General features: G+C 41.3%; 1 protein-coding gene across 1 annotated transcript in view; it reads right to left on the bottom strand.

Annotated features, from left to right (window-relative positions):
- Positions 1 to 2,276: 2,276 nt before the first annotated feature.
- The window catches only part of Arhgef26 (Rho guanine nucleotide exchange factor 26), a 111,159-nt gene continuing 97,569 nt past the window's right edge, over positions 2,277 to 15,866 (bottom strand). Inside the window, exons 11-14 of the mRNA XM_051198660.1 lie at positions 15,509 to 15,718; positions 6,276 to 6,343; positions 4,961 to 5,065; positions 2,277 to 4,255 (exon numbers count right to left, since the gene is read on the bottom strand). Coding sequence (XP_051054617.1) covers positions 4,113 to 4,255; positions 4,961 to 5,065; positions 6,276 to 6,343; positions 15,509 to 15,718 — 526 coding nt within the window. The 3' untranslated portion in view covers positions 2,277 to 4,112. The remainder of the gene's footprint in view (positions 4,256 to 4,960; positions 5,066 to 6,275; positions 6,344 to 15,508; positions 15,719 to 15,866) is intronic.

Raw genomic sequence — 15,866 nt, 5'->3', positions numbered from 1 at the left:
ACTGTGTCTCTCTTTGTTCCCATTTGCTGCAGGAGGAAGCTTCTCTGGTGATGGCTGAACAAGGCACTGATCTGATTGTAGAAGAGTATCATTAGAAGGTATTTCTTTTATCAGTGATATACTTGCAAGCTTCATCACTGAAGACTTCTTAAGGAAAGATTTTCAGTTTACCAAGTTTTCTTACTTTTGATGTCTTTATCACTAAAATTGCTTTATCACTAAAGTTGCTTCTATGACATCTGAAGAAGTTAAAAGTTTTGAATTTTACATTCAGGTATAAAAGTCAAATGCAAATGTCCACTTGAAAGCATATGCTGAAGATTTTTCAGAGTGTTCTATGTAGAGTACATTGTCATTAAGTCTGTGCTTTTATGGATCCTCCTCTAATGAAATAATACAAATATACTTGGGTATAGTTTATGCTATAATGTTGATTTATATTTTTCTAACTCTTGTGTTTTGAGGCCATATCATTGGGAGAAAATACACTTAAATTATTGTATTCTCTTGACTAAATTCAGCCTTCATTGAAATGCAGGCATTATCTTTAGGCAGTCATTTTATCATAAAGATCATATATGTGAATGCTGTGATACTCTGGCCAAAAGTCATTATTCATGTAGGTACTCAGAGGGCTTATCAGTTGACTTCCTTCATGAAGAATGTGCTCAGATGGAAAGATTCCCTGTAGCCAAGATCATTCTCCCTTCCTAGACTGGTCAGATCACCTTCTCCATCCCCTCTGGTAATGCTCCCTTCCTCTGTCCCCTCTCTAGGACTCCACTTCAATCTTTAGAATCACCATGGCTATTGCTTCCACGATTCCTTGTAGTCTCTTTCAGCCTCTCTTCCAATTCCCTGGAATCTCCTTTAACTGTGTGATCTGATGGTTAACTATATAATTTCTAGTTGTTTTTCTTTCTGTTAAATTTCTGTAGTTGTTAGATCTCTTCCATTATAAAGTGTGACATTACCTCTACAAATAGCATTTATGAATACTGATGGAACCTGATTACTTTAGCATCCAGAGTATCTGGGCTGGTTATTTGTGTCACAATGCCATGTCTCTGAGTCTTTGCTGAACTTATGACCACTTGCTCAAAGAAATGAGTGAGATTAGGTGGTGGTTGTTTGCACCAGTGAGGTTTTTGTTTCCCACTGCTAAGATGAAAATGTATTAGAGTCAAGGGAGCTCGGAGTTTCTCAGGCTCATATACCTACTCCGGAATAAGCCCCCCTGAGGGACTCTATGCACAAAAGTTATTATGGCACATACTATATTTTGACCTGCATTCTTAAACTACAAATCAAAGTGGCTCAGCTTCTCTGCAGCTTCCCAATGCCCCAGAGAAATGGAGCGGGGGATATTGTATTCTGCTACTTACTAGAAATGGGATAACCATCTCTTCATCTAATGAAAGCTTGAGTAGAAATGTAACGAAGATGCTTCAGAGTGCTGAATTGTAGTATAGACAGATCTCATGGGTATTTACTATTGCATTTAGCTGCAAGGAAGCTGGAAATATCTAGCATTTTCAGGTTTTACGGTGGGTGATGGAAGCAGAATTCGAAGGTTGTTCTGCTAACTTCTGCCTCCCTGTTGTTGATATCATATATTATATTATGTTGCACATTCAAGGAAATGTACATATCTCACCAAGGGCTAAAATCAGTTAATACTGAAACATTTATTTACCTACTTAAAAAAATAAATTAATCTCAAGTTAATCATTGAGGAAATTATTCCATGAGCCTAATCTAATACTGAGTCCTTTAAAGAAGAGATTTCTCCTCAGATGGCAGAATAGGGAGGTAAATTCCAAGTATCAGAAATAAGCACTATATTGCTGCCTAGAAGCTGAAGAATCATGTGGTGGTTGCAGCCTCTGAGACAGGAGAACCCTAGTATCGAAGTACCCAGGATATCTGAGTTTGCAAGTGGGAGATTATACACAAAACTGAGTGAGTAATGCTTAAGTCACTCATTTTGTGACAGCCTTATGCAGCAATGGGAAACTAATATAGAAAGGTTTGGATTCTTCCACCATGATTTACTAGATGATAAAATTTCCTAAGCACAAAAATGGTAGGACCCAATTTGCAGAAGCACCTGTTTTCTAAGGTATCTGATACTACTAGCACATACCCAAGAGACCAGAGGAATCTTCTATAATTCTAGCTGTCGATAGCCTACTCAGTACAGCTTTGATTTAACCACAAACTCCCCAAACCATAACTTCACACATGAATAAATCAAATCACGCCAGCACAGAAAGACAGATGTATATAAAATCTTTATAAATTCACAAGCTTTGTTGAAAGTGTACAAGAGTTTCAATTTATTGAAACAAAAGTAACATTTCAGTTTTGCATGCATGAAGTCACCTTACATTTCAAAGAACACATTTTAAAAAGTATGTTTGAAAAAAAAAAAGTGTCCTGTTAAAAACAATCACAATTGAAATGAAACACTATGACTGTTAAATACCTGCTATACAGGGACATTTTAATAACAGTGTTTGGCTGCTTGACTTAAAGGATACATTTATTTTCACACGCTTACTACTTATAAATTAATTCACAGGATCCATAATGTTACTTTATAGCTCCAAATCAGTATTAGCAAAAATAATACAAAATTACTCCTCTTGCAAGCAACACCTTCATCCTAAGTAAAACATGGCATTAGATTAAACTATAATTTGTTAGCATTTCTTCTAAAAAGTCTGTGACATTATTGAAGAGGAGCGACATTTACGGTTTTATACTCTGAGGGCATTTCTTGCTGTGGGCCACTGCTATTGCTTCACTCACATACTCACTCATACCTCTAAGAATTTGGGCCTGGAATATCTTTTGCAAGGATTACATATAGAGGCAAAAGGAAAGCAACCTAAAGGTGAGAAAGCCCCTGGGATGTCTACTCTGGCTTACTGCCAAGGTGGATGGGTTGAAGGGTATGAGGCACACCTACACATTGATTGGGTTCTGGACCCTTAAGGTGTAGGTGCTGTTTAGACAGGGGCATGGACACATGACAAAGATCTGAGCACCCCCCCCCCCATAATGTATATGTAGTTGTTACTTAGTGAACAGAATAGCTACCAATGAAAATACTTATCCAGTCAATCTTTCAAAACTTCATAACTCTAGTATACTACCGTGTCTCTTTCTACTAGTGGAAAAATAATGTCCTATAGGAACTCACAGCTAAGAGAGATTCCAAACCCAGCCATCAGGTATTGAGTGTGATTAATTCCCATTAAGGTCAAAATATTGATACCATGCTCACATCTTGATATTCTCTAAGCTTAATTTTCTTCCTTAATTTGTAAATGTGTGTTGCAGCCACTTTCTACTTGAGAACAAGCAGAACAGTCAGGAACCATGCAAGTCAGGAACCATGCATTACTGAAGGCAAAGCAGCAGACTTGGGTCAGCTCTTGGGCAGTTGACTCATAATATCCTGTCTTCCCAATGTCCTCACATATGTGAACTGTAAAAACCTATGTGATTTTAGTAGCTTGGGTTTATTAAGCTAAAGTTACCTAAGACCAATATTGAATGAGATGGATTTTGAAAATCCTCACTGGGTGGCCCCTCACTTTCCTTCTAATGAGGAAAATGGCAGCAAAGTTCAAGTGTCAATTTCCCTTTCGTAGAAAGGGGTTTACAAACCATGACAGCTTACCTACTGAACTCTTATTAGTTCCTTTTGGAATTAACAGCATTAGGCTAAGACACAAAAAGTATTTACAAAATGGACACTCCTTATAGACAAACTTGCTGATGCTGCAGGTCTGCACAAAGGAGAAACTTAAGCGGGAAGAGCAATGTTCTAGATAAAATGAAGACAGAGAAGCCAAAATACAGCATCTTACATGACACACTGGATGGAAGTGGAGGGAACCAGGGCTGTTCAATGGAGTCAGAGAGGTTTAGGAGCATCATTATGCAAAAACTGAGCTTTGTGGACTAACTTCATCTATAGCTGTTCTGCCGAGAGTACAGAACAACTTGGCAAGCTTATAGGCATGTGTTTCCATTCTTTTTAATTAAGCAGACTGTGATAACAGGAAAACCAGCCCCCATTCTGTTGGCCATCTGAGAGATTACACGTTGGTTTCCAGTCCTAACAAACGTCCCATCCTCTCCACATTCTTATCAATAGTAGCTTGGCATGTTATCTCCTTTGCACATTCCATTGGAAACCAGCCCCTTTCTCCATCTCGAAGTCGTTCCCCTTCATACCAGCCTGCAAGGAAAACCAGGTTGCATCAGGCAAGATATGTCTGGGGGAATCTTTTTGGGCCAGCTCACTCTGACGAAGAGATGCCCAATCTGAAGGTGGTATTTCTTCTGTGGGTTGAGTTACCATAGATAATAGGCAAGGAGAAACTTTAGTGCAATAGATTCCTGCTAAGGTCAAAATACTTCAGGTGTAACAAGGCAAGGTTTCAAAAGAGGATGAGTGAGGCACCAGAGATTGGACATGAGCAAAAAGCTCAGAAGAGAGGAGACTGTGAGTGTGAACTGGCTGAGCTCTGACAGGCAATCCTCTGGACACAAGCAGCAGGGAACCCTTTCCTTTTTAAGTAAGGGAACAGGGAAGAAAAGTTGAGAACTAGGTGACTGCAGGCCTGGGAAGAAAAGGAAACTCCATGGTGAGTGCATCATACTTCAAAAAAAAAAAAAAAAAAAAAAAATCATGGAGAGAAAACAGAAGATGGGGCAAAATTAGGGGTTTCAAATGGATTACTTTCAGCAACCATTAGGGCTCCAAGGACCTTCTGGTTTGGGGCATAAACTGTCAGGGACAGAGATTAAGGACTGGATAGAGGAGCTGAAGTATCGCTGTGTCAGGTTATGAAATACAGGTGTTGGTGACAAAATTAAAGTCCGTGGACAGAGGCTCTGTGAGTGCCATTCCACTACCGCCTATGAGACTAATCCTACTCACCGTCGCCAACACGCTGATAAATGAGGACTACATCTGCCACCTGTAGGGAGAGTTCATCTGGCTGCTTGGCAGTAAAAGATCTAATGATTTCCACCTGGGTCAGTGCTGTGGAGGAAAAAGGACACAATGAGCTTCCATAGGCTGGGGAACAAAACTCTACAAAGAAGCAGTAGGCGTTCATTCCCTCAGGCCTGTGCCTCCAGGGCCTGCAATGCAGACTGAGCCAGGCTCATGCTTGCTTATGAAGTTTAGAGTTTTAAAACTTGGGTTCAAGAGGGATCTTATGATGCATGAATATGCTCAGCAGTAGCCTTGACTAGGAGTCATTCATAGTATTACCCTTTGGAACTGCCAATAGCCACTGCATGCTGGGGACAAGGAGGCAAGAGAGGAGGTGATAGGTCAAGATCATACAACTTCAGTACCAAGATCTCAGTCCACAGCTCTCTGGTCCTACCAGCAACTAAGCATAAAGGCTGTGAACAAGCTTAGGAAAAGTGAAGGCTCCAACCAGAATCTTACCAGGCTAGTTCTGAGTACCCCAAAATGCTGATTTTCAACAATACAACTGCAGTAGAGCTCACTGGCATGGCTTCACTATTTGTTTTTAATATAAAATCGAATGTCACACCAACCACTTTTGCTTTGACTCTAAAAGTTGTGGTCATAAGCTCCATAAAACCATCTTTGCAACCCTCATTCTTCAGTCCCCCAACTGATCATTCAGAAACAGCATTCCCATAAGCCTAATAGGACACCAGAAGAATAAAGCACATTTTCTTGACATTGTCACTTACACCCTTTTTTAGGGTCAGGAAAAACATAATTTTCTTTAGACCAAAAATTTGTAACCGGACATGGTGCTCACAGGCTGTACTCCCAGCATTCTGGAAGCTGAGGCAAAAGACTGAGTTCAAAGCCAATCTGGACTAGTGTGAAACCGGGCCACGCAGAGCTAAGTAGCAAGGCTTTTTCTCAAAACAATAAAAATCAAACACCCTCACACTTTTCTACATATATTTAAACCCATTAATAACAGCTAAGTTTAAGCCCTGTATGATTCAAGCAGGGCTTCACCCTCTATAACTTAGTCTTTACAATAACCCACAGTGAGACCGATTACTCTGACTCATGGATGGAGAGAAAACTCAAGAAGGCTAAGCAGCAATTTTTCATGCTATCTAAAAACTGCACCTGGGAGGAACTTTGTAAAGCAGGTAGAGATAAAGGTAGTGTAACCGGTCAGTAACCATGCTGTCCAGCAGGGGGCAGAGTCCCTCCGTGTTCCAGAGCCCTACCACTCTGGGAAACTTACTGGTTCGATCTGGTGGCTGCTTCCCGCTGCTGTGTCCTAGAGCTGTGATCCAGCGGGCTCGCTCACTCCTAAACACAGAGAGCAGGTGCAACTCAGATTTGTGCCTTAGACACCAAAAGCAGTTTGTCCCAGATAACCAGAAAGACATTCCCAAAACGTAAGGGGTCTCCCGGGAGGGTAGGGGGCTGGCCTACGGGAAAGGAGGGGTTTTTAAAAAGGCAGAAGAGCAGTCGTCATTGTCAAGCAAGTGTAAATCTGGCTCATTATTGGTTAAATGGGACTTCTCATATGACAGTTGGACATGTAATGAAGAACTGATTATGTCAGCACATTAAACCACAGGTATTTAGCACATGCCTGGCCTGAAATTTAACTGTTCAAAGGATCAATTTCACCTGTAAGGCAAGTCTGTAAAGCAGGATCCTTTTCCTCCCACACACTCAGCCATTTTGGTAAAAGTATTCTCTTATACGGCACCTTTGGCAAGTGTGAGATTTACAGAAATAAAAATTCTGACATATTTAGACTATTCTCAAATGCTTTAAAATGTTTTCCTAAGTATAAGTAGAATGAAAAATAGCCAAAATATTTTAATATCATGCTAAGGTATACCTGCATGAAACAAAAAAAATTAACAATGACTACCACATCACAAGTCTCAGGTAACTAAGCACTATTCCATTGCAGAATCAACCTTGTATATTTAGAAAGCCAAGCATTAGAATCAAACTATACACATACACTATTGTAACTCTCTTAAACACTCCATAAATGCATGTATGTCAGATGCATGGACTCAGCATCCATTATTTCATATAATCCTCCCAAAATACATGTGGGATCAGGCTTGGATTGGAGGTAAGGAATTTAAGCCAATTAATTTCCTATGTCAATGTGCATTCTGGACAGACATCTTTATCTCCAAATACATTTCTTTTCTCCCAATATCTTGCATCTAAATGTGTCTATACAACCCATCTTCACTCTCCCAAATGTACTCCCCTGCCATACCAGGCAGGACTGCCAGTATAAGCAGCCCATGGAGGGCAGGGCAGCGGGTGCTTTTCCACTGTGCTCAGAAGGCTTTGCCTAGTCACTACTCCCTTCTAAACACACCATCGCCTTTCAAGGCTGCTGCGATGGCACAGAGATGTGTTTTCTCTTGTGGAGGACTCGAGTGCAGTTCCTAGCATGCACAACTGCCTGCCAGTCCAGCTCCAGGGGGTCTGACAGTCCCTGGCCTCTTAGAATACCCACACTCACATACACATCCCCACACAGCCACATATATATAATTAAAAATAAATCTTAAAAAAAAAAACAGTGTTGCAACATTTAAAAAAACACACACACCAAAAATAAATAAATAAATAAAAGTACTGTATATATACTCAACTCTGCAAGTGTTTGCTTATGAAAATCCATGTCTATATTCTACCAGACCAGGAACCAATCACTGCCATTCAGATTTTCATCCCATATATTAATCTCACCTGTTTTATATATTTGAAAATGAGATTCTACCATACATTTCTGTTTGGGCTTCTGTTGTTCGTGTACTCAGAATATTGAAAATACAACCTCACCTCTTCCAAGCAACTTCCCTATTACAGACACCGGGTTCGTTCCCTTCCTTATCCCTATCTGACAGTGGTCCCCAGGGGGCCCTCCACCCAGCCTCACCTGTTGGTGGTCCATTATAGCCTAAAAGCAGGCAGTGGGACAGCCTGGTTAACTGGCTTAACTCCAGAGCTTAGTGCATAACCCGGGCTCAGTAAACATCTGCTTACAAGAGAATCCAATTACTGAGCACACAGGGAACCTTGATCATTTATCAAGTGGTCTGCTTCTATAACCAGATTCTAAACTCTGGCAGGGCAGGATTCAGGTCTCTGTCTTACATATACGGAAAATTGCCACAAGTTAAAGGCCACTCTTAACAATATAATCGGACTGACTCAAAAAGTCAAGAATAAACAAACTAATGCTTATTTAACAGTAAAATAAATAGGTCAGGTAGTTAGGATGAAATGGCTATGCTCAAACAGTTTTTTAAAAGAGTAGAAGTGACTGCTCAGAAGATATAGCTGTCAGCAAATATGACTTTGGATCCCCAGAACCATGTAAAAGCTGGATGCTGTCCTGGGAGGACCTGCAATCAGTCCTAGCTCCCCTACAGGGACATGGGCGGCATAGAGAGCAGAATCACAGGAACCTTTGGGGCTGCCTATCCTTGTGTATACAGAGGCAATGAAGCCCTAGCTCAGACAAGAAGGACTACCCACCAGGATACCACACACCGGGACACCACCCACTGGGCCTTTCTTCTGACCCACAAATAGGCATGCACCTATCTACATTCCACAGAGAATACAGGAAATGGGGCTTCAGGCAGTAATATGGCTATTAGAAGCTGATGATACCATCTTGCTTTTAAAAACTTTGTCTCCCTAATACAAAATAAAATGCTTTTCTTGGTTTTGTAAGGAATAAGAAATACACAGCTATCTCTAAACTAGTTAGTTCCCAAGTAAACACTTTGGATTCTGCTGTTTGATGGAGAAAGATCCTTATTATGTCGTAGGTTCAATTGGAGTTCCAAAGTCCAGTGCCAACTGAAAACGAATGTCTAGCAGAAGATGACGGTTCACCAAGAGCAAACTCTGCAGCTCAGGATCTGTGACTCCTTACTGTATTAAAGGCATGGCAGGCCTTTACCTGCCCAAACTATCTTGCCCAAACTGCTATCTTTCTGGAGCACTGTGGAGCTGAATATTTTACACAGGACTTTGTAGGCAAGGCGGATCTCAAGATCCAGCAGCTGTCCCCTGCCACTGAGCTGAGCAGTCCAGATGAAATCATTCCCTCCCGGGCCATGCTGTCTGGATACTAATGGCATCCTGTAGCCAGTGTGGCCCCTTGCTGAGACTCTAGAGGACAGAACAAGACACTTGTTGTTGCCCTCAGTGAATGGAGCTGTTTCTTGAAAATGTTTCAATTGAGCCAGCCCCACCCCCTCTTAGAAGCTGTCAAACCACACCACATCCCCTGGGGCTTCTAAGCTCCTTGCCAAGGAGCTGGCCCCACCAGGAAAATGGAAGGACCCTATTTCTAAAGCAGGAGCAGAGCCCTCACTGTAAGACAGAATCCTAAAGACAGGAAAAGTATTATTAAAGTCCATGGCTCATCCTCATCTAGTCTCTCCAGTGACAATACAAAACAAGAGGAATTTGCAACCTACCACACATGCAGTTCAGACTTTTCCCATTGCTCAAAGTAATCGAGTTGGAAATGCTGAGCTAATGCAGACTCATACTGTGGGGTATCCATTTCCAGGGCACAACTAACCCTTCCTCCAACCAACCTTCACTGAGTGCACAGGCTCTGCACTAGGCTGGGAGTGCAGAGTGGATAAAATGGGGTTCTTTGCTGTTCATAGCCCTTAATACAACAGAGCAGACAGAACAGAATGAATAATATTCAAGCCTCAAACAGTGTGTAACGTGCTGGGGAAAGACTCTCCTTAAACCACATTGGACTCCAGAGAAGAAAGAAGACTAAGTGGAGGAGAGACTCAACAGTCCTTCCATTACCACCCGGTTTTGTACACACAGCACTCACTGTAAGATGCCCTAGCAGTTTTCCACACGGAAAGTAGCAGCTGAGTACCTTGTCCTGTTCCTTAACTGGGCAACAGGCACAGCAGGTTTAAACTTGATTGCAAAATGGTCACAGACACAGAAATCCAATTCCTCACGGTATCCACTAAAGGCTACATAATAGAAGCGATTATTCAGAAAATATGAGATATGAATTCAGACTTAAAATTTTCTCTCCCTCCCTCCCTCCCTCCCTCCCTCGCTCCCTCCCTCTCTCTCTTTCTCTCTCTCTCTCTCTCTCTCACACACACACACACACACACACACACACACACACACACACACACACCCTACACACACCCCAAGGATGAGGACTGGCTGTAAAGTTCTTAATATACTTCATGTGAAATGTCAGTGCTCAGTGTAAGTACCACCTGAATGCTCCCATTAACATTGGCATGTAACATTGTTATGTGTTATTAAAAATGTCCTGCCCATGAGGCTGCAGAGATGGCTCAGTGATTAAGAGCACTGGCTGTTCTTCCAGAAGACCTGGATTCAATTCCCAGTACCCACATACAGCTCACATCTGTCTATAACTCCAGTTCCAGGGGATCAGACACCCTTGCACAGCATGCAAACAAAACACCAGTGCACATAAAAATAAATAAAAATTTAAAAAAATATTCTGTCCATTTCTACTTGAAGTATCTTGTTTGTTTATGAAAGGTGTCTTAAATAAACATGGCTATCACTTGGCTTTAAAAAAAGCAATAGGTGTTTGGGAAACATTAATCAAATGTAAAAGATCATGTTTGGATCCAGAGTGTACACATTCAAGAAGGGACAAAAGTATGGTAGCCTGAAATATATTGTGATTTTCCTAAAGGAAGGAAGATTGACTCTGAGATACCGCTGACGACTTTATTCCATCCTTTTACTTCCTGTTGTAATTAGATCATTAACTGGAGCAGGAAGAGTGCAAAGCTCCCTGCAAACAATGTCTCTTTGTCAGTGGCCCAACACCGGGTGGTCTGGATGGCTGACAACACCGGCCACATTCATTACACTCCCGGCTTTCTTTCCCTGTGACAGAAATGCAAAGAAGGACCTCTGGTTATGGTTTATGATGATTCTGTTCTACAGCTACATGGAAGAGGTGAAGAAAGCTTGTCCTCCTCACTGAACACATACTAGATGTCTCATCCCTAATACCCTGGCTGGACCTAAAGACATCCAAATGCTACTTCACATGCAGGAAGCCAAGGACATCACTCGCTACATACTGCCCCTTGCCTTTGGGAACTGCAGCTGTCTGGACTTCATTTTAATGAGGGCAGACAAAGGGGACTCTCCCTCTCCCACATTCTTCTTGAAAAGTTTAGAGGGACAAGATATGATAGTAATTCATTCTTCCCTTGTCTTTTCATGAACAGTAACTCTTCATATTTTTTAGACTCTTGTCTGATTAGCAGCACAGTCACTTAAGATTTGTACCAGGCAAACAGATATAACACTGTATATAACACTACATTTACATCCTACAAAATGGTCAGCAGTGTTCTTAAGAACAAAGGTAGAAAACTAGGAGAAATTGGGAGGGGGGGAGGAGGGAAAAGTTGCTCTATCAGCAATGACTACAGGTGCCAGTAAACTAGGAAAGGGGCCAATAAAGCGTAGGACATGTTCAGGGGCGGGACATCAGTTAGTAGGACATAGGCGCTATGAAAGTGGTGGTGGAGAAACAGGTTTAAGCGCTGGTGGGGTGGGGATCAGGAAAATGAAATCATGAGTAAAGGAAGCCAAAGTGAAGAGAGTATGAAACAGCAATATGGAAATTTGTTTTTATAAGCAAATTAAAGGTATAAATTAAAATAAATAAGAGTTAGAAGGCAGATGTTCTTCTTAGCTAAGTAATTCTGTTTCTAGAAGCCATGGTTATTAAATAGGTATCCCAGTATCGAGGGGAAATCCTTTCTGTGAGTTGTTGATCCCCAAATAATGCAGGTCCTTGCCATTCTTCCTGGTAGATGATAAGACGCTATTGCTGAAGACACTGTGTTGTTTCTGGAGTTCCTTTCCAGCCTGGTCCTGCAGCCAATTAGTCCCAAATATGCACACAAAGACATATATTAATTATTAAACTGTTGGTCAATGGCTTGGCCTTCCTACTGGCTAGTTCTCTCCTAATTATTAACCCATTTCTATCAATCTGAGTATTTTCACATCTTATCTTACCGGAGAAGGCCTGGTGTGTCCTATCTTCCCCGTCTCTGCATGGTGTCTCTCCTGGCCTCCCTCTCCCCAACATTTTCCTCATCTCCTAATCCCACCTATCTTCCTGCCTCTACTGGACAATCAGCGTTTCATTCAACAACCAATAAGAGAAACATATATACAGAAGAACATCCCCCATCACCATGGATGCATCTTGATTGCAAAATATAGAGAAATAAAGGCAGAACTAACTGAGCAGAAAGCTTCTTCCCTGATGGCTAGCTTTCATAACACTAGAGTGCTCTATAGGCAGCTGGGAGAGAAAGGACATCAACTTTGAACCCTATGAATTATAATACCAACTACTAAGAAAGAAGTGCATACTGCTACGATAATGGCACATCCATTATAGGGGCATCCAATGTTCTATTCAGGCCTGCTCCTCAAGAGGAAATTCATAGTTCACACAATGTGCCCAATCAAAAACCCACAACTGGGGAAAATACAGGTCATAGGAGGCAACTTACTACTGTCATTTAACAAAATTGCCATGAATCACACACACTGCTTTCTAAACACACATAGTTTATACCCATTGACAAGTGCAACTCTCAGTCTTACTCAGAGAAGCTTCTCTTTACAGCAAACATTCATGAATGAAGAGATGCTTGGTTGCTTGGGTAAGGGAAAATTGAGTACACAGCCCTGAATGGGACATTTATACCGCTCCCTTTAAGGCTTAGAAAACACTGGTAGAAGTGATAGAAAGATGATAGGGATAGAGAAGAACCACAAAATGGCATCTTCTAAACATGACACAGCCATTGTAACCATGTACTCCTAACAGCTACGGCTGTTTTCACAGGGCTTGCACAAAGCTCAGCCTGTCAACAACTGTAGATGGAAAAGGGGCTAATGGAGCACTGGCCACCCCTGACCAGCAATTGGCCACTGATGGGTTCTGGGTGAGACCCGTTTGTCACTCCATAAATCCAACCAATATTTCACAAGTCTAAGGTGCAGAGAATACTTCTTACACTGACTAAAACCGATTACACAAAACCAGATAGCCCACACTAAAGAACTGGTGTTTACGAGATAAGTGTATTTATGTTGATTTAAACAGATCACAATGTGTACATTTTATAGTATTCAAGCAGCATGTTCATCTTTTATGTTTCCAGATGTAAGCTTAAAACAAAACAAAACAGAAAAGCCAGTACCTCAAAACTAATCTACAGATGTCCACTCCTAGCATGCAACAATTTGCTCGACATTTTAAAAACTCAGTGTGTGAGAGTGCATGTGTGTTTTAAGGAAAGCACATTTAAGACTCATTTATTTTCTTCTTTGCCAGGGCTATTTAGTATATTGCCAGTAGCTGCCCATTTATTTATATTGAGAATTATTATTGTTACATTATGTGTTTAAATATTTTGCCTGTGCATATGTATGCACACTGCAAACATGTCTGGTACCCACAGACCAGAAGAGGGAACTCTAGAGCCCTTGGAACTGGAGTTACAGAGGGTTGTAAGCCTCCATGGGTGCTGGAATATGAATCCAGGGCCTCTACATGAATAGCAAGTGCTGTATCCGCTGAACAATCTCTCCAACCCAGTCTATAAAATTATTTTTCAACTGCAATTGAGGGCAGAGAAGGGAAGAGAATGAAAGTCACTCCTTCTGTTCCCAAAGAGAGACTTCTGCCTCCCCTGTCCCTTCTGGAATGTTTTCTTGCTATTAATGAGAGAACAACAAATATGAGTCATACTCATGGGTTTATGGGTGACATAACTAAATATTCTGAGAACATGTCTGATTAAGAAAACAGACAACTGTTCAGTCCAAGGCAAATCAAAGACATGAGGATAGAACAGATTCTACAGTCTTGGAAAGATCTAGCCATGGTTTGAAAAGAACAGGACATTGCCTTGGAATATTTGAGAAACAAGTGATGGAGATTTCATAAATTATGGATGACCCAGTCAGGAAAAGCTCTGCATTGCACTGGCGAAGCCTGAATGAAGAACAAACTGTGAATAGAAGAGGAAAACACAAGCAGAAGCAGCACTTTCTGCATTACTAATTACAAAGGGGGCATTTCCATGAATTTTCCAAAATGTCTGGACAAGTATTAACCCCTAAGAGTTTAAGCTTTTCTATAAGTTACACAAAATCCATCATATTAATTCCATTTTTGAAAGAGGTTCCCTCACACAAAGGAAGCCTAGTTCTGACTCTGTTAACCAAGAATGCCTAGGGTTGAAGAGATGTCTTTCCTTTCTTCTGGCCCTGGATGTGTCCCATGCTAGATTCCAGAAGCACACACCCAAGGATGCCCTCCCCTCAAAAACAGACATGGAAGGCAATGCTGGGAACTCTTGTGGGCTTTTCTACAGCTCCTGGGGAACAATTGTGGGCCCATAGAAAAAGATTTCTTCTGTAAGAAAATATTTTTACATAAAGACTTAACTCCAGGTGGGGCTGTTATTCACTACTATCTGCTAATCCATTTTACTCACTCTACATGGGAATGCTGACAGATGATGGCAGGAAACATGCAAAGACCTGAGAGGATACAGATTTAGTGTAATTCCTTTTCCTCCATTGCTCTGTTCCCTGCCCCAATGTAGAAACTGGTCCATGATGATGTCCAAGAGATTTCTTGTTTGTGAACAAATTGGTCAGCAATGTCAAAATGAACCAAATCCCCAAGGTGGGCTTGCAAATCAAGCCTTAATTCCCTCATTCAGTGTGAGAGTGGCCTGCACACTAAGTGTGGGTAAAGCCACAGGCCCTAGAAGAATTTCGTGATCTACGACTGGCTGGAAAGAGGAGTCAGGAAATGCCTTCCCTAAGTTGAGTATGTCTCTGAGCGTCCCCTTGCTCTGTCTGACTGAAGGCAGATGATTCAGAAATTACTTCAAATAGCCTAAAGTAGATGAGCCATTTTTCATGGCTACAAAGTGTAGCAGCTACAAGGAGTCCATGTGAAATGTTGAGTGGCCGTGTCATAGCTTCTCAAGGGCTGCAGAAAGTCAAGGGCAGGTAGATGTAAAGCTCCATAATATTCCAAATGAACTTGCAGGAATGAATAAGGAAAAAGATTTATCCTAACATTTGTGTTTATGAAAATATCAGTATTGCAATAAAATGTGTTTTGTTTTTTGCTTTTTTTTTTTTTTTTTTTTTTATGAAAAGGTTCAACTAAAATGCATCCATCAGGACTTACAGGGCCCAAAAAGCAATATCCCTCCCTAGAGTTGCTAAGGAGGTCATATCTGGGTGCTGTGCTCAGCACACAGTAGGTACATAACAACAAAAATAAATAGCAGCACTGTTTGTAGAGAGGAGGAGCAGATGGGTGAACAGAGGAAGGCTAGGTGACTGCCCCTCCTCTCTGTGTACACTTACTGGGTCTCAGCGCCGAGCAGCATGTCCACCTTCTCACTGGCATGGTTGCTGAGGACAGTCAGAGTGAAGAGGTGAGAGGCAGAGCTCTGTCTTGAGTAAAGCATTGTGGAAGAGTTCTTCCCTGGAGAAGAATTAAGCTCTTCACTGTCACAAGATTCCACCAACAGCTGATCCCTTAAAGAATAATCATTGACGTTGTAACTTTCCTCACTAAAAGAAAGGGAGAAAGAATATGTTAATTAATCAGTAGCTATTACTGTCACCCTGTTGGATTTCAAGTCATTTTTATTTATTTATTCATTTATTTGGAGAAATGGGCAAGACATCTAGAGGAAGGAGAGAATGGCCTGTTTTATGG

Source organism: Phodopus roborovskii, unplaced genomic scaffold, assembly GCF_943737965.1.
Source record: "Phodopus roborovskii unplaced genomic scaffold, PHOROB, whole genome shotgun sequence".
Lineage (NCBI taxonomy): Eukaryota > Metazoa > Chordata > Mammalia > Rodentia > Cricetidae > Phodopus > Phodopus roborovskii.
The sequence above is the reverse complement of the archived record's forward strand: the minus strand, read 5'-3'. Positions and strand labels throughout refer to the sequence as shown.